Source organism: Choloepus didactylus, chromosome 20 (assembly GCF_015220235.1).
Source record: "Choloepus didactylus isolate mChoDid1 chromosome 20, mChoDid1.pri, whole genome shotgun sequence".
Classification (NCBI taxonomy): domain Eukaryota; kingdom Metazoa; phylum Chordata; class Mammalia; order Pilosa; family Megalonychidae; genus Choloepus; species Choloepus didactylus.
Genome location: NC_051326.1, coordinates 32439632 through 32459241, shown reverse-complemented (window position 1 = coordinate 32459241; position 19610 = coordinate 32439632). Strand labels below are relative to the sequence as shown.

The window sequence follows — 19610 nt, the reverse complement described above, 5'->3', positions numbered from 1 at the left end:
TTTGTAGCAAAGTCCACCCATAAATTAGTAGCTTAGAATATCTTAGGTCATTGGCCCTCTCTTTCTTAAGTTGTAAGGAACTCAGTCACACAAGCAAGAACAAACTCATAAGCTAAGCTTACGTCAAAAGAAGTTAGTATTTTAGTATTGTTATCAAGGAAACTCAAAGTCAATATGGATCACTTGATACACATTTATTATGGTTGTGTCTGAAGGCATTTGTCAAAATGATCATAACTGTAAATTACACATTACGGAAATGTCATAGCATATTTTAAAAAGTATTTTGTATTTTCAGCTGTTAGCTTGTGAAATTCTGGCTGTCACTGTATCCGGTTTTTTTTTTTTTTTTTTTTTTGTGACCCACTTGAAACTCATACATACACCTTAAAAGACAGAGCCAGAAGCTGTCCCTGAGGTTCCCTGGAACCTAGAAAATGCTAATTAAGTGTCTACCCTATTTCTTCTTAGACACAGCTGGTAATTGTCCACTATTAGAGGTCCAATCTTAGAGCGCCATTTTCCAAGGCACGTTTCCTGAGACGATTAGAGCGTTTGCCACAAGGGGGCAGAGCTGGCTCGTGATACCTCAGGCTTAGACCACTGGCACCGGCTGTGCTGCTGAGATGGGGCCCAGCCCCCGGGAACCTGGGCAGAAGTAGCAAGGAGGAGGCGAGTAAGGGGAGAAAAAGTGGACCCATATCAGAGCTGCCCCAAGGAGCCCAAATTATGGGCTCAGTAAACACCACTGAATAGCAAAGGGACTATATGACGAGAATTTTTGGTAATGATGACCTTCGAGCATCAAAAGATCCCAGATCAAAGGAAGAGTAAATTATATTTATCAAAAGCCTGAACCAAAAATGGCATCTGTATTCTCTGGTGATTAGAAAGTCTATTTCTGGAACATTCTGTTGCCACAGCATTCCAGGATTGACATTCTACTGAACCTCAAAATTCCAGACTTAAGTCATTGTGCCATGTGTGTCCTCCACTGCAATAGATGTGAGGGAACACGGGACAGAAAACCACAGGGCCCGCATGGCATTCCTTCCTGGAGCAGAAATGTCATTTAAAGATCTGGAAATAAAGTACTATTTAACATTTCAAAACATAATTACATAATGGAATGGAATGCAAAATTCGTAGTTTTTTTTTTTTAATTAAAATATAAGATCTCCAAAATGTAAGACTGTGAGATGTACCTTTGGTTGAAAACTTTGAAGACACTGCTTTTCTGAACTTGCTGTGTGACACTGGACAAGTTCCTTTACCTCTCTGAGCCTGTTTCCTCATCCCCAGGGAGATGATTTGGACTCAGTGAGCTCCAAAGCCTTGGCGTTTAACCTGTGCTGCTTTTCTTTCCAGTACATCACCAATCCGGAATTCCTTTCCTTGTAATACACGCTAAGAGCAGGGCAGGCTTCGTGTGAGTGCACCTTGCACTGCTCAGAAGGCCCCACTCCTGGGTTAAGGCTTTGCTGTCACCTTCTTGAAATTCCTAATAATTTTTGACTAAGAGGCCCTGAATTTTCATCTTGTGCTGGGCCCTGAAAATTATGTAACCAGTCCTGCTTCAGAGCTTTTCCTGCTCCTGAGGCCACAGACCTGGGCCTTCTGGCTGAGCCACTGCCCCTGAGAAGCTTCTGTCCAGGCAGGTTTGACAGGTCCTTATCAATATGTCATTCATCATATTCTCCCTTCTATTATTAAAGTCTTATGCATCTTCGTCTTGCCTCCCTAAGTATAAATTTCTTGATGGCAGGAACCTGTCTTAGGTTTCTTTAATTCCCCAAAGGACTTGTCACACAGTAGATGTTCAATGAATACTCCATGAAAGAGTGGCCACAAAGAGTGGTAGGTCAGAGGCAAACTAGGTTTATAAAGGAATATGGAGAGCATTTTCCAGGCAACTTCAAGACCTGTTACCTCAAGGAGGGAAGCCAGCTAATCTGTGAGCCTCCTTGTTCCCAAAGAATTCCCTTAGAGATGAAGAGGAGGGAGCAGAGAGTAAACCAAGTCTTGGTCTTTATTTAAAAGAAGGCAAGGAGAGCCCCACTCCCTGAATGTCCCCTGAAATGCACATGCTGGAGGTCGGCCTATGGGAGAGCAGAAGGACAGGTGGACTCATTTGGAAGAGGGTGGTCGCCAGGACAGATGGCACTCTCCTGAGCCTTTGAGAGACCCTCAAGGGGAAAGAAAGCAGAGCACAGACACAGGACTTCCATGCTCAAACACACACCAATGAGACCACCTTCCTAAGAGAATTGGCAAGGGAATCCCTGAAGCTACAGACCGTGGGAATTCTATGCCATACCCAGCCAGCTGGTGAAATCTATGAAAGACTTATTCATTGACCTCTAGACAAACATGATATTTTGGGCTTCTCTTTCTCCTGGGAAAAGAGGATGTGGTGATTGTGGGCTTGGCAAAAGGGAGTGCTGGTAAAGGAGATGTCAGCGGGAATTTGGGCCCCATATGAATTCTGCTGAGGCCACCTCCTGGCTGGAGTTGCTGTGAAAATAAACGAAATAAGAGAGGAGAGGCTCCTGTCCAGAGTGGGCGCATCATTTGTGGGGTCAGAGCAGCTGTGGGTGCTGAGCGGAGTAGTGGGAGAATGGAAGTTCTGTTCCCTGTCTGGCCGTGACCACTGAGCCTTCAACCACATCCGGGTGGGCCCTGGGAATGGGGAGGGGCGGGGGCTGGGCTTGCTTTCTGCTTCTGCTTCAGTAGAACACTTTCTCCAGATACGCATTCAGGAACATCCCAGTGGGGTCCAGCTGTTCTCGGATGGCACAGAACTTTGGAAAGGCAGGATACATTTTCTCAAAGTCCTTCCGGGTGCAGTTGTGGGCCTGTGGAGGCAACCAAAGACCCCAGAGGCATCAGCTCTGGAGCTGGCATTTCAGCAGGGCTGCAAAGCAGGCACCCACATGTCCACGCGACTGAATGTATGACATCCTCCAAAAACACACTGTCATACACATACGCATGCATGCACACACACATGCACACGCCCCCATGCCTACTCGCATATGCACAAATGCATATATAATGTAGAGACCAAACCAGAAAGGACATGGAAAGTAAAGTGTTAAAATGTAGCATGAAACTCCCCATTCCCACTGCCACCTGGTGGTGTGCTACATGCAGAGGGCTCTGGCCTCAATTCTATAGCTAATTAGTAAGTCAGTCCTATCACCTCTCAGAAGCCCTCAGTTTCTTATCTGTTAAATGGGCCCACAGATCTCTGCCTTATCCTGCTCATAGGGTTTCAATGAGAATCAAATGTAGTAAAAAGATGAGAACTTTATCTGAAAGCTCTGCAGGAAACATCGCCATTGAGAACTTTGCAATCACTGGACTGTTTGAACAAGAACACAGGAAGAGGGAGGGGGTCTGGTTAGGGAGGTGAAGCCCCCACTTTCTGGGACTTGCTCAGCCCCAGTAGCTCCCAATATTCTAGAGCCAGGCAGTCAGAGGAACGGAGAGAGGTGAGAGGTGAGTTGCCTCTGGTTAAACCGACAGCTCACAGGCAGCCATGTGGCAGGACCGCACCCCCACCCCCAACCCGATGATGCTCTGACCACAAGCCTTACCTTGGCCCAGTGGGGCCTCCCCCCAACCTTCTTCATGATGGTCTCATAGGCAAGCCAGTAGTCCAGGCGGGGCACGTCCTTGCCATAGGGCCTGAGGAGGAGCAGAAGGAGGTGAGGCCCTTACCCTGCCCTGCACTGTCCCAGACACCTTCGTGCCTCGCCCAGCACTTGGCCCTGGTGACATAGAAATCACAACATGGCTCTGCCCACAGGCAGCCCCTGGTCTACACAGGGATCAGACATGCACATAGGAAACTCAGGGACCCAGAGGTCTTTTGTGCATCCATTTCCAGAAGGATTTTAAAAAATTGTGCATCCTCTCACATATTTTTAAGCTGACATCTGAAATGTATCGTTAAGTTCAAATAATTTAAAATAATCATATATATATGCTACTTTAAATATATTTTTGACAAAGCCTTGAAATTTCCGTTACCTTGATTTATGGAAATGTCACCTTATAACTTAATTGGCAAAACCAGTTGGTCCTCCTTGTCATGCCAAATCAGCCAAGTCTGACTTACTGACAGTACAGTCTGACTTCATATTTTAAAATTCAAATAAACATGCTAATATGCATCCCCATGATGACTTTCTTACATCTGACTTTGAATTCACAGGTAGAGAGAAGGTGGATAGGCAGATAGACAGACAGATGAGGTCTGACCTTGCCACAAGTTTGTCATCTACACAAAATAAACTGCAGCTCCTTCAATGTGCCTTTCAGAAACTCCCTTTTTTGGCTTTTGTGGGACAGCCCTCAGGAACAGTGCATTCTTTAACTGTCCCTTTGCATCCTGGAAGTTTGGGGCTTTAATATTCTGGAGAAATACACCACAGTAAGATTCGGGATGGGCGAGAGGCACGCGTTCCTTTTGCAAAGTCAGAGAAGGAATATTATGAATGGGGAGGTGGGAGATGAGAGGCGGGAGGAAGGTGGGATATTTTAGAAAAGAAAACACATGGAAACTGAGGATCTGGAAATTGAGGCTTTTAAACTATCCACGTACATAAGCCTCAACTGAAGACTGCACTAACTAGTAAAAAGTTAACTGCATAACCCACCAGTGAAAAGATAACCACAGCCCTGTCAGAGCCTGGCTGAGTTGTTCAGGGTTGGTAAATGCTTCCACGGCAGACACTTGGCATCAGGTATGATCCTCTCTCTGCTGAACTTAAACCTGATCTCAGAATCCTTCCCCACACAGCGCTGCAGGCTGTCAGTGTCACTGACTAGAGGAGGCACATGAGATAAAATGTATTTGTCATTCCATAATATCATTTTCATAAATGATAGCTACTAATATTAATATTGCTTACTAATCAACACTAATATTAATTATATTAATATAACACAGGCTAGAAAATGGAAAATGCCATAGGAGTACAGAGAGAGTGCTACAGGAACTCAAAGGAGAGAGACTATATCTTGCTCCCGGAATCAGGGAAGTGTCCCTGGAGAAGGTGGGATTGAGAGACAGGGGAAGGAGAGGGGTCCTTTCAGAATGGAGGGCACAGCTTTCCACTCCCCACCCTCGCAGTGGCCACGGGGCCCCTCACCTGTACATGATGATGTTCACGTAGCAGCTGTCTCTCCGGAAACAGGGGCTCAGCAGGATGCCGTCCCCCCGGGCAAAGCGCACCTCCACGGGGTAGTGGGCCACCACCTTGGGGTGGGCCTCCAGCATGGCCTTCAGCTCTAGCAGGGCCTCCTTGGTCTTCTCTCTGCACCCAGCCCAGGGGGAAGCACCAGCACGTCAGGGCCGGAAGGACCCTCCAGAGGCCACCACCCGGCCTCTGCCCGGCCTCCCAGGGAAGCAGTGCCGCAGCCTCACGTGGTGTGCTCTCCAGCAGGCCTGTTCCCTGAGGCTGCTCTGCAAGGCTTCCTTATGGAATATGGGGCCTGAATGTGCCTCCCTGTTCAGCCCCCTGGGACCTCACTGAATACAGGGCTCTGCTCAGGTATCTCCCTCTTGTTTGGACAGAGCCGAGAGGGAGCTGACCCTCTGGTTCTAACACTTCTGCCTGCAGAGTCTGGTGGCCAAGCTTTTATCACTACAGCAGAGGCATCCCCTGAGCGCCAGGCACCTCCTCTCCTTTTCCTGGAGAAAGGGACACACTGGTGGAAACTTAGAGACCCACACTGAGCTGGGACTGTGGACCTCTCCTTAGGCCCTTGTAGAGGGTCCCTCCCAAAGCAGGGTGGCGGCTCCCAGAGCTGCAGGAGGATCTCTGCTGACTAAAGGGACTGAAAGCAGAGGACAGTCTTTCAGGAAAACAGAATTTGGTCAGGCAGCTCTGTGCTCCCACTCACCCCAGGCCTGTCCTTTCTATACCTCATGGCTGGAGGTGGGCAAACCAGCAAGAACGGATGGGGATTCTGTGACTGGTTTTCCCTCAGGGGCAGGATGGCTTGGTATAAAGAGCACTGGACTAGGAGTCATAACAACTGAGACGTTTGCCTCTTTGGAGCCTCATTTGTAAAAATGGATCCAACAAATCTACCCAGGAGGGCTGTGGTGAGGATCGTGGGAGCCAATGTCCCGAGAGTCTTTTCTCTGTAACCGTAAAGCATTGCCAGCAGGGGAAGGGAGGTGAGGCCGGCTGTCACCTGTTCCAGCTTCCCACCTGCCTGCAGCCTGGCCACGGGGTCAGGCCACCTACCTGGGGATGGCCCAGTCCTGGACGTGCTGCTTGAAGCGGCACTCGTAGGTGAAGATCTTGTGGCTGAGGTTGCTGTTCTCCTTCTTCCGGTTGAACAGGAGCCAGAAGAAGAAGCGGTTGATCCAGCCCACGAGGCCCGGCAGGAAGGTGCTGTGGGGATGGGCGGAGAAGGCTGCACTGAGGCCACTTGGGGTGGGGGCACCCCACAATCACAACACCTGGCATCGATTGAGCGCTAGCCCTGTGTCAGGCGCTGGGCTGAGTTCTTCACAAACCAGGGCCTTATTCTCTACATGGTCTGCCACTTAGATCCCTTTTGTTGCCTATCTATAGCTCAGACATCCCTCCAGCCACTGCGAACGTCTCTCGAAGTCATTCTTCCTAAGGCTCCCTAGAAGCCCAGGTCCTGGAATTCTGCATTTATCCCACCATTCCCCTGGTAGCAGCTATCCAGATTGTCTTCGGGGTTTTGCCACCACAAGCCACACTGTAACAGAAGTCTTGTGCCAATATCCTTGCCAGGCACAAAGGGTAAGTAGAGTTTTCATGTGGGGAGGTTGCTGCCAGACACTTCCATGAAGGTTGTAGCAATGCACCTTCCTTCCACCCCTGGTCATTTTTGAAGCCTTTTGAAGACATTTGTAAGAACTAAGTGGCCATGGGGGCCAGTGTCCTGGGATGGGGTCTCACTCACAGATTCTCTCCTGAGGAATGCTGCTAGGCCTGCCCTGGGGACCGCAAAGGGAGGGCTCTGTGCTTTCCGGGCCAGGAAGGAGCTGTCACCTGGCTTTTCACTCTAGGAAACTCACTTGCTAGGTAGGACATGCTCTTCAAAATCTAGGCTTAAACACACACACACACAGATTAAAGTTCTTTTTTCTCTCTCTCGTAAAAGAGCCAAATGCTCACTGCAGATATTTTGTAAAGCCAAGAAAACAAAATCAGCATTCTCTCTGCTGGTGCGATGTCAGACCTACTGCCTGGGTTATCTGCCCGTAAGGGGTGGCAGTGGGGGAGGAGGGTGCGCCGCTTTACTGAACTACGGTCTGGGGGTCTACACCGCTTGCCTCATTCACTGTTTGCCAGGTTTGTGCCCATAAACATTTGTTTCTGCATCTGAGGTCACTGTGGCATCGATTCCGACTGGCTGTGCCTGACACGCCGAAGCCCACACTCTCCCACTACACATGTGCACTCAAGACTCAAGGACAATGGGAAGACCAACAGGGAGTCACGCAGGGAGGTGAATGATTCCGAGGTTATGTCCTTGATTGGTGACCTTTTCTGCATGTCAGGGGCAGGGAGCCTCACGCTGCAGGTGGTAAACCCAGAGGCCAGAAGGCAGCTTTAGAGAGGGCAGACCTTAGATCTGCAGCCAGAAGCTCTCTGAGCGCAGTGGCAAGAGGTGAGTGGGTCCTGGCAGGAGTCAAAGGAGACAAAGGTCCAGAGGCTCATTGTGGGGAAGGAGGCCTGTCCAGTCATCCTGGCCAAGAATCGCTGCCTGCCAACTGCAGGCCCCTGGGGGAGGGAGCTGCCCGGGAGGCCGGAGGAATGTGGCAAGATGGGGGCCAAGGCCAGGTCAGGGTCCCGCTTGGGTAAGCTGGCTCTCATGGCCACCAGTTGCTGCTCGTGCCTCTTCCTGAGCAGTTAAAGACTCATCATCAGGCTCAGCCTGGCTTTAACGGCTTTCTTGGTCTAGTTCAAGTATGAGTGAAGCAACTATTTTGAGATCTCATGGGCCTGGATTGCTCCTGGCAATCAGACCTCTTAGTCTTGACTTACTGGCAAGGTCATTCTCCCCGTCCCTCCCTGGAAGTGGCCGATGCCCAGATGCTCCCTCCCCACATGCTTGTCAGTCACCCCTCCCTTCCATCCCATCTTCTGCTGCCAATCCATCCCACAGTGGCTCAGAGCCTCAAGGTCTCTAACACCCCACATGGGGTTACAGACGCACTAGGGCATCTGGGCCTTGCATTCCACCGCTCAGGTCAGGCTTGAGCCTTCACCTAATGAACACCTGTTATGTGTACTTTACATTTCAGCTTTCCAATAACCTGATCGTGGTTACCAGCTCTACTTTATGTACAAGGAAACCACAGCTCAGAGAGGCTAAGAGACTAACCTGAAGTCACACAGCAGGTAAATGAGGGGGCCAGGATCAGAGTCCATAGCCTGTGCTTCTTCCACTGTCCCAAACTTCCGGAGTTTTGGGTGCTCAGATATAGGTACACGCTACACAGGGAGGGGTGGGGAAAGAAAGCACTTTTGTCTCTCTGAAGGCAGAGGCTTTCTGGGGACCCCGAGGCCAATCCAGACAACTGTGGGGCTTTCTCTGTTCTCAGGGCACAGGGTTGCTCTACCATAGGAACTGAACCTGGCCCCAGCCCTGGCTCTCCCACAGAGAACCTGCCTCTCCATCCTCCTCAGCCTGCCACCACCACCAACCCACTACCAGACGCCTACTACAAGCTCCTCAAGGACAGGGACTGAGCCTACCATCCAACGTTTCTTCCACAAATATCTATAAGCCTCTTCTAGGAGGCCCGAGACACCATTTGCGGCACTGGGGACCCAGCGGTGACAGGACAGACCTGGTCTTTGTCCTCACAGGGTCCGTTGGTCTTATCAGAAGCAGACACGAAACCCCCAGTTACCTGATTCATGATTTAAGTTTTCATCCTGGCACCCACCCGGCCCAGAGCTCAGAGAAGGGCTCAGAATGGAAGGGATCAGGCAGGTGGACGCAGTCTCCAGAAGCTGCCAAGCCAGAGCCCGGAGCTGAGCTCAGAGGCCGCTGAGTTCTTGGGGTGCGTCAGGCCCCTGGCCGGACTGTGGCAGCTGTGATTTAGAGCCCAATTTATTTGGATCCTCACTGGCCACAGACTCCTTAGATACATGCACATAAAGCTGTCGAGCTGCTGGTGATGGAAGCCGAGGCCCTGCAGAGAAAGCCTGACGGGGCATTTTCCGCTCTCACTCAAAATCCATAATCTGGATGGAATTGACCGCTCCTCGTCCCTTCTCTGCTCTGATGCAAATAGGTCACTTCTTGCATTGCACATTCTTAACACCTTCCAGGAAATGTTCGGTGTAGACCCCAAATGTGGGACCCACCTGATAACTCGTTGCCCTCCTCTGAAGAGGGCTGATCCCCTTCGATACCTGGATTAGACATGAAGTGGCAACGTTTCTTAGCCACATGCAGACCGATACGAACACCAGCCAGTTCTTCAGGGTTCTGTTGTCACCACATCTCTGACTGAGGAGAAAACATTACATTCCAGCCCACGGTTCAGCTGGAATCTGCAAGGCCTGGGAACCAGACCTGGCCTGTCATTTACCTGTTGTGTATCCCCTAAAAATACCTCTTGGAGCTTCCTCAACTGCAAAGTAAGGGTGATGCATCCTACATCCCAGGGATGTTGCAAAAATTAAATGGAATAACGCATATCAAGTACTCAGGGCAGTGCTTGGAATACAATAGGCACAAATTTAAATCATGCAGCCGTTGACCCCTTAGAGAGGGGTTGGTGAGGATGCATTGATGATTGCAATCTGAATTGATATTATGAGAAAAAAAAATTTCCAAATGTGTTCACTCTCATCAGTCTCAGACTCTTAGGGCTGATATATGTCTTGGGGTTTGGAGGAGGTCCAGGCTGACAGCATTCAGGCTGCAGTGGAGGAGAAGGAAAGGGGGCACCTAGACTGGCTGGAGAGTTCCCAATGGAACAAATTCGAAATTCTGGCTTGACCCATTCCCTCTGGCCCTCTTTCCCCTTTAGGCTGTGGTGGTGATGAAGAAACCCAAGATCATTTATTCATCAGGAGATCAGGTCTCTGGGAGAGAGCGTGGTAGTTTTATTTTGTTACAAGGGGTGCAGATGAATTATCATGTACAGGAGCTTATTAATTGGAGGTTTATGTATATATCAGCACCCTTGAGCTAACTTCATGTTGGCCAGATAGCATCGAGACATGAACCGCAGGTAGACACCTCCTGGCAGGGGCAGTGATGCCTCTAACTGTGGGACTCGAGGATGCAGCTGCACCCTTAGCTGTCTTCCACCCTAGACTGAAAGCTCTCTTGTTTTGCCAGACCCTGGCTTTAAATTTTGAGTGAGGTCCATGTGAAAACATTCCGAATAAATGGCTGCCTACATATTTTTCTAATTTTCATTAAAAATTCCAGAGCTAAGACTAATTCCCTTTAGCTGACTCTATTTAGTGAAATTTGGAAGCCCTCCTAGGTTGAGTGCCCTCAAAGTCTTTCCATGAAACATTTATCTCCTTCTTCATAGGCCCTGGATACGTCACCCACTTGTCCTTCCATCTCACTGAGTGGTCACTTGGTGCCAGAAGGTAGTGGTGCTACAAAGAGGAAGGAGGCTGCCTCCCTAGCCTTGAGGAAATCCCGTCTGATGGGGAGCTGGGTGGAAAATTCTAGAATTAAGGTGTGGTAGGTGACTTTGTGGTTTGCATAAGAAGGCGGGGTACACAGAGGAGGGAGTGACTGTCGGACTAGAGGGGTGTCAGAGAAGGGATGGGAGGTTTGATCTGAGTGTGGAGGACCGACTAGGAGTTGACCAGTGGGGCCCTGGAGGGAAAGGCCTTCCAGGCAGAAGGAAAAGGAAGAATGAAGGCACGGTCCAGAGGTTCCACAGTGAGCTCTGATTGAGTCCCAAGGTTAGCAAGTCAGGAGGAGGAAAGGGTTAAGAGTGTGGGTTCTGGGTTCAGATTGATAGACTCAAACTTCCTGATTTCAAAACTTCCTGCAAAGCTACCATAATCAAGACAGTGTGGTGCTGGCATAAGGATACAAATACAGACCAATGGGTGTGCCAGTATAAATCTATCATGTTCCCCAAAACACCATTATCTTTGATGTAATCTTGTGTGGGCAGATGTATTAGTGTTGATTAGATTGTAATTCCTTGAGTGTTTCCATGGAGATGCAACCCACCCAACTGTGTGTGGTAACTCTGATTGGATAATTTCCATGGAGGCGTGGCCCCGCCCATTCAGTGGTTCCTTGATTAGTTCACTGGAGCCCTATAAAAACTCAGACAAAAAGGAGTGAGCTTGCTACAGCCGAAAGAGACCCTTTGAAGAATGCACAGAAGCTGAGAGAGTAGCTGCAGATGAGAGACAGTTTGAAGATGGCCGTTGAAAGCAGACTCTTGCTCCGGAGAAGCTAAGAGAGGACAAACATCTCAAGAGCAACTAAGAATGACATTTTTGAGGGACTGCAGTCTAGAGAGGAATGTCCTGGGAGAAAGCCATTTTGAAACCAGAACTTTAGAGCAGACACCAGCCATGTGCCTTCCCAGCTAACAGAGGTTTTCTGGACACCATTGGCCATCCTCCAGTGAAGGTACCTGATTGTTGATGTGTTACCTTGGACACTTTATGGCTTTAAGACTGTAACTGTGTGACCAAATAAACCCCCTTTTATAAAAGCCAATCCATTTCTATTTCTGGTGTTTTGCATTCTGGCAGCATTAGCAAACTGGAACAATGGGATAGACTTGGGAGTCCAGAAATAAACCTTTACATTTATGATCAGTTGGTGTTTTGACAGGGTATTAAGACAATTCAGTTGGGAAAGAACAGTCTTTTCAACAAATGGTGCTGGGACAACTGGATATCCACATGCACTAGAATGAAGTCTGACCCTTACCTCACACCATATACAATAATAAGAGTAATGTAAAAGCTAAACTATATAACTCATAGAAGAAAACACAGTATAAATCTTCATGATCTTGGGTTAGGCAATGGTTTCTTAGATCTGATACCAAAAGCACAAGCAACAAAAGAAAAAATAGATAAACTGGACTTCATCAAAATTCTAAAAATTTGTACTTCAAAAGGCACCACCAAGAAAGTGAAAAGACAACTCACAGAAAGGGGGAACATGTTTGAAAATCATAAGGGCCTTGTATCCAGAATATAAACTCTCACAACTCAATGATAAAAAGACAACCCAACTAAAAATGGGCAAAGGATTTGAATAGACATTTCCCCAAAGAAGATATGCAGATGATTCAATAAGCCTATGAAAAGATGTCCAACATCATTAGTCATAGAGAATTGCAAATCAGAACCACAATGAGATACTATTTCACACTCACTAGGATGCCTTAATTAAAGAAGACAGACAATAACAGGTGCTGGTGAGAATGTGGACACATTGGAGCCCTCATACATTGTTGGTAGGATTGTAAAATGGTGCAGCAACTTTGGAAAACAGTTTGGCAGTTCCTCAAAGAGTTAAATGTAGACTTACCAGATGACCGAGCAATTCCACTCTTGAGTATAAATCCAAGAGAACTGAAAATATGTCCACATGAAAACTTGTTCATGAATGTTCATAGCAGTAATATTCATAATAGCCAAAAAGTGGAAACAACCCAAATATCCACCAGCAAATGAATGGATAAGCAAAATCTGCTATATCCATACAATGGAATATTATTCTACCATAAAAAGGAATGAAGTTCTGATACATGCTACATCATGGAGGAATCTTGAAAACATTATGCTAAGTGAAACAAGTCAGACATAAAAGATCACATTTTGTATAATTACCTTTACATGAAATGCACAGAATAGACAAATCTTTAGAAACAGACAAATCCATAGAAACAGAAGCTTAATGGTTTCCAGAGGTCAGGAGAGGGGAAAATGGGGAGCAATTGCTAATGGATTCATAGTTTCCTTTTGGAGTGATGAAAGTGTTCTAAAATTAGATTGGTGGGGAAGGCTGCATAATGCTATGAATATATTAAACACCGTTGAATTGTACACTTAAGAGGGTGAATTTTAAGGATGTGAATTATATCTCAATAAAGCTTCCATTTGCCTTTAGTCAAGCAGTGTCATGATCTAATTTGTCTTTCAGAATGATCAATCTGGCTGCTGTGTGGAGAGGGGAAGCAGGGAGGTGGGGCGATGAGGAAGAAAGCCTTTGTGATAGTCCCAGAGATGACAGTGATGATGGTGCAGCAGAGATGAGGTGTGGATATATTTAAGACGCATGTTGGACTCAACCTGAGGACTAAACTGCAGACGTGCTCTGGCATAGCTGAGTTAGTTGTCCAGGATAATTAAGCAGAGCTTTCCCCTGAGAGAGAAGAGCCAGGGAAGGTAAAAATGGGGAGAAATTTAGAGGACAATACTTATAGCAAAGAGTAACAGCTAACCTTTATATGTCAAGTATTATGCTAAGAGCGTCACATTATCTCATTTCATCCTTATAATTGTACAAGATTGATACTATTCAATCTCCATTTTACAGATGAAGAAACTGAGGTACGGAGAGGTTATGTACCTCGTCCCAGTCCACTCATCTGTGAAGTGGTATATCTGAAGGAGGAATTGGGAGTCAGGGAATTGAACTCCAGAGTTTGAGCTAATAACCACTGTACTTTCCCACCATAAAATCCTGAGATTAAATCTCATCCGTCAAGTACCCACATCTGTCCCAGACATTTTATTGCAAAGATGAATCACCTCCTTCAAGATGGTCCAGCAGTGAGAGACACAACCATATAGTGTGCAGAGAGGATCATGGTAGCCAGAATGAAAACTCCTCACTTAGTCTTGGAGCAAGAAGGGAAAGCTTCCTGGAGGAGGTGGGATTTGATTATCAGAGAAGTCACAAAATGAAATCCCAGGTAGAAAAATCCCTGTTTTCTTGCCTCCCATCATTGGAAAGTTGACCCAGAATAAAGCATCCAAAGGGCACTTCCTCGATGGGAAGAACTTTTTGCCTCTTGCTCCCAGTCACGTGCCATTGGGGGTATCCATCTAGAATCCTGGTACCACTGGGCACTCACTCTTTGGAACCGACTCTGACTGGGGTTCAGTCTGAGATCAACCTGGATTAAGGAGCCTGGAGAATTAGCCCATCTACACCTGGGCACACACACTCTTTATTTGTTCTGGACACCTTTACCTTCTAAATATATTCTGAATCCATCCAACCATCCTCTTGGATTCTCTCCAAGATCTCCACTGCCACCACCTCATCACAGTCATTATTTACAGAAACTACTGTAGCAGCTCCTTCCTGCTCTCCTGCCCCCTTCTAATCCTTTCTCCATGCTGCAGCCCGAAGGATTACCCTAAAACACTCCCTCCTTAAAACCCTTATAATAACTTGCCACTGCACAAAAGACAAACCCCCAGATCCTTAGCTTGGCCTATGAGCTCTGCATGGCCTGGCCCCGGCCTCCCCACTGTCCCTGCGTGCAACACAGGTAGGCAATGCAATGACAAGGATCTCCTGCCCAGGCCCGGCTGCCTCCCCTCTGCCTGCATTGATGCTGCTGGCTGTTGCCTCTTGCTCCCAGTTGCAATGGGCGTGCTTACGTGGGAAAGGCCCCTGATTTATGGCACACGTGGGATGGTCCTGGATGATAGAGGTTGGAGTGGGGTTAGGCCAGCACTTGGCTCCTCAGGGTAAAGGTTCTAAGAAGCAGGGATAGGAGAAAATGAAGCAGGCACAAGCCTAGGGGTGGACCCTCCCTCCATCACAAGGAATGACACTGCCGTTCCCAGAGCTGCAGCAAGTGCCTCCACCGGCCTTCCGCACAGGAGACAGACCGTGGCCAGGGAATATGGGGAAATCCAGAGGGGAGGGGCAGGCGGGGATGGAAATAAGGTCAAGGTAAAGTTTACCCAAAGCTCAAAAACAACCAAGACATTTCTGAAAAAGAACAAGGTGCAAGGACTTGTTCTACCAGATATTAAATCTTATTAGAAGTATAGTAATTATGACAGTGTGATACTGACAGACTGAGAGATATAGACAGACAGACAGACTAATGAAAAGGATAGAGAGTCCATAAACAGACCCACATCTGACCCACATATAGTTGAAACTTGGCATATGAGCTAGGAGGGACAGCAGATCACTGAAGTTAAACTTGAACTATTAAATAAACAGTGCCAAAAGAACTGGTTATCCATTTGGAAAAATGAAAATAGTTTCATTCCATAGGCATAAACCAATTCCAAGTGAATTAAAGACTTAAACGTAAAAGCAAAATTCAAACTTTGGATAAATTTGACTATATTAAAATTAAATACATATGCTCACCAAAAGTCACCATACAAAGTAAAAACAAGGCACAAACTTGGAGAAGATGTGTGTAATATATATAACCAACAAAGGACTAGTGTCCAAAATATATAAAACTAAAACCCTACAAAACAATAAGAAAAAGAAAAACAACCTTATAAAAACAAAGGGCAACATACATAAATAGGCACTTCACAGAAGATGAAACCTGAATGATCAATAAACTGGAAAGATGTGCAACCTTATTAGTATCAGGGAAATAAGAATTAAAAACCATAATGAGATACCATAAAAATCATAATGAGATACCAGAGCAAAATTTACAAGTCTGACAATTGCAATTGTCACTAGCCTGTGAAGCACAGAGACTTAGAGTTCTGGAAGCTAACTTGGTATAATCACTTTGGAAAATAGTTTGGAATTATCTGATAAAGCCGAAGATGCTCATACTTGATGATCCAGGAATCCCACTCATGTAAAAGAATGTGTCAGGAGCAATGCTTGAGAATGCTCATGGCAGTGTTGTTGTAATGGCAAACAAACAAACAAGAAAGCCCTGGAAACAATCCAAATGTTCACCAACAAGAGTAGGGACAAATACATTGTGGTAACTACATGCAGTGGAATACTACACAACAGTGAAAAACAAATAATTAGACTTGGACACATCTACATGGCTAAATCTCACTAACAAAGGTGAAAGAATGAATTTATTGTTTCAAGATGCATAAAACTGCAGTAAAAATGAAATCAAGATAGTGATAAGCATAATGTTCAGGGTGGCAGTTATATCTGGGTGTGGGGGAGGGATTGTGATCTGGGAGTTACACAAAGAACGTATCAGGCTGGATACAAAGACACCAGTCAAGGTCCCAGGAACCAGGGGGGTTGGGAACCACTGCTCCAGACCCAGGGGACAGATCCAATTTGTAGGCATAAAGGTAGGAATGTTATTTTTCTAATGGACTCAACAGCATATGGCCGAGACAGAGGAAGGGAGCATTGCATTCCTACCTGACCCAGAGCAGGAACTCCAGTAAATAGAATCCAATGGCATAATCCCAAAACCAGTTGGCAGAGGAGGAGGGAGGCTGGGAAGAAGAATTTGTGATCAGTTCATGGATAGAGCAGGGCCCCCTTCCTACTTATACATCACAGTGTCCCTTAGAGGGTGATGTGTCACAGGGGTGGCTGTGTGTGTGTGTGTGTGGGGGGGGGGTGACCCACCTGCCAGGACAAGAAAAGCCTCACTTCACAGTGGCACAGCAAACCTCCACACGCCACCCCCTTTCTTTCATGCTTGCTCATCTATGCATTGGTGCATGCAAGTATTCTGCGCAAGACCAAAAACCCAGTATCTGTTCCTTCCCTTCAGAGCTCGAGTCGGGGTTCCAGAGGTCATCCTTTATGAACCCCGTGCCAGCCCCTTCCACACGGCAGGTGCTATGGCCTTTGCCTGACATGCCCCATCATGATTCCTCTTAAATGTTGGCTTTGTTTTCTTCTGGTGAGAAGTAGCCTGTCTGCCAAGGATACGGGAGAGTCAAAACTGGCAGTTCCTTCAACTGTCCAGTTGGGGGTGGGACAGCTGAGGACGTGGAGGGAAGGCGAGTGGTATTAGACGGTTCTGAGGTGTAGACAACTGTCAGGGACTCCAAGTTACCCTATCCTGACCTGCGCGTACTTCTGTCTTCTCTCGCCTCCCCTGCATCTAGGCTGTCCCTTGACCACACGCCTTGACACCCCCCAGTTCCTGAGACAGCGGACCCCAATGGACCCACCTTCCCCCTTCTTTTTGCCCTCTGGTCTTTTCGGCCTCTCTCCTCATGCTCAGTGATGGTCAGCCTTGCTTTTCCTCTCACATCTAACTGCTCATCAGGATGGTAACTAGTGTCAGCTGCTCTGGGAGCCAACCTGCCTCCTGGGAGTGTGTGTGGACAGGAAGGGCGTGTGCCTGCAGACGGGAGGGATATGCGGGTAAGGATCGGGAGGGTCTGTGCTTGTTGCTGGCAGCCCCCTGCCCCCTCAGGGACCTGCCCTGGACAATCTGCCACACCCAGTCATGTGAGGACAGGAATGGCTCCTGTGGCTACCTTGTTGGTATGGTCCTGGTAGATGACACTGACGTTCTCGCTGTGTGGGAACCAGAGGAAGCGGAAGTATTCGGATTTTTTCAGGTGGCTGTCCAGGTTGTCGAGAACCTGACCTCGGCAGAAGGAAAGAGGAGACATTGTGTTAGCTGCAGGGAAGATGGTAGGGACTGTTGGAAGTCAGGGCCTGAAGCATGCCTCAGTTTCTCCCCATCAAAAATATCCTAATATTGCCCAATGGCATGGAATGAGTCTTGTGAAACCTGGGCATTAAAATGTTCCACTTACGTTTTGGTTTTCCTGAGCAGCTTAGAGGACAGAAGTAATTTCTTACTTGTTCTGTCTTGAGCAAATGCTAGTTGTATGAACTTGGGCAGGTTACCCAGCAGGCCTGTGCCTCAGGTTCCACATCTGTAAAATGGGGCTAATAATGATACCCATCTCAGTACTGTTATGAAGATGGAAAAAGCTAATGCCCAGAGAGTGCATAAAACAGTGCCAGGCCCCCAGTAAGTGCTATACAGTTGTAAGCCACTGCTGCTGCTATGACTCCTCTTCATCATCATCATCATCATCATCATCATCATCATCATCATCATCTTTTGTACCCAGATCTCCTTCTCTCCATAATACCTGACACATAGTAGGCCTTCAATAAAATTAACTTGAACAGGAGAGTCCTGATTGCACCCAATGAGATAACATCACAGATCAAATCATGTCTCCCTGAAACCTACGAAGCTGATACAGGACAAGCTGTGAGCCAAAACATGAGACTTGGGGTTTGACAGGCAGCTGTGTGGGTGGGGAAGAGCACCAGTCTTGGAGTAAGCTCTGGAGTTAAGTCCTGGTTCTGCAGCTTCCTACCTGCACGACCTTGGGTGAGCTACAGAACTCGGACCTTGGTTTTCTCATCTATAAGGTATGGGTACTTGTAAAGATGAAATATGATAATGTCATGGCCATATCAAAGGATCTAAGCACAGTGACTGGCATATGGTATGTACACAATACAGAGCTTTGGGTTCTGAATTTGAGTGATGCTAGCACAGGAATAGGGCCTCAGGCATATTCACAGGCCTTGGGTCTAAGTCTTGTCCCCAAATTTCCCAGTTACGTGGCTTGCAGCAAGTTCCTTGGGGCCTTTGGACTGCCATTGCTCCATCTATAGAGTGAAGACAGTAATATCTTTACCTCCTTACAGGGTTGTTGTGAGAAGCAGGCGAGGGGAAGGGTGTGAAAGCACTAGATAAACTGTTAAAGAACATGTGAGAGACGTGATGACAAAAAAAAAAAGTCCATTGGGGGAATCTGGGTGCCCAGCAAGAATCATCACAGAGTCCAAAGAGGCTGGTGAGCTCGAGGGAGGATGACCATTTCAACATCTGGCCAGGAAGGTAAATCCACAATGAGCTCATCTAGAACTTTGTTTTGCAATGTCTGAGAGCAGGGTAATGTTGAGAATTCCAGAACCTTGTCATAACTGTCAGGGAAGACCCTCGATCTGTTCTTAAGTGTGACAGGACCCAGGAGGTACAAAGAATGCATGGACGGTTGTTGTGTTGAAGCCAGAGTGATCTGGACGTCGTCCTTTTCAATGTCCCCATTTAACAGTTGGGTCAGTAAGGTTCCCTCTATTCTATCTCTGCAAATGTTTCTCCACTCTTCTCCCTTAACCCACTCCTGCTGCTGTGAGCTTCGTTCAGCCTTCTTCACTCTCACCTGCACTACTGCGCTAGACTCATAATTTGTCCCACTTCTCTCCTAACACTCAGCTGAAAAATCCCCCATTTCCTACATGATAAAGTCCATTTTAATTCAGCACTGAAAGCCTTCCTTAGATAACACTGTCCAATACAATAGCCACTGGCCACATGAGGCCACTGAGCACTTGAAATGTGATTAATTGAGATGTGCTATGAGTATAACATCACACCAGGATTTGAAGACTTGGTGTAAAGAAAGAGAATGCAAAATACATCATTAATATTTTTATATTGCTGACATGTTGAAATGACAATATTTTAGATATATTGCTGTGCTGGTTTGAATGTATTATGTCCCCCAAAATGTCATTATCTTTGATGTAATCTTGTGTGGGCAGACGTATCAGTAGTGATTAGATTGTAATTCTTTGAGTGTTTCTGTGGAAACACCCGCCCAACTGTG

At 47.0% G+C, this 19610-nt stretch overlaps 1 protein-coding gene across 3 annotated transcripts in view; it reads right to left on the bottom strand.

The window, feature by feature from the left end:
* Positions 1 to 331: 331 nt before the first annotated feature.
* The window catches only part of LOC119516830 (L-gulonolactone oxidase), a 42660-nt gene continuing 23381 nt past the window's right edge, over positions 332 to 19610 (bottom strand). The window contains exons 7-14 of one of the 3 annotated variants that reach the window (XM_037813304.1): positions 17445 to 17552; positions 16366 to 16442; positions 9378 to 9522; positions 8386 to 8495; positions 6264 to 6413; positions 5160 to 5324; positions 3600 to 3690; positions 332 to 2855 (exon numbers count right to left, since the gene is read on the bottom strand). In XM_037813304.1, coding sequence (XP_037669232.1) covers positions 2727 to 2855; positions 3600 to 3690; positions 5160 to 5324; positions 6264 to 6413; positions 8386 to 8495; positions 9378 to 9522; positions 16366 to 16442; positions 17445 to 17552 — 975 coding nt within the window. In that variant the 3' untranslated portion in view covers positions 332 to 2726. The remainder of the gene's footprint in view (positions 2856 to 3599; positions 3691 to 5159; positions 5325 to 6263; positions 6414 to 8385; positions 8496 to 9377; positions 9523 to 16365; positions 16443 to 17444; positions 17553 to 19610) is intronic. The other 2 variants (XM_037813306.1, XM_037813307.1) reach the window with 2 other exon arrangements.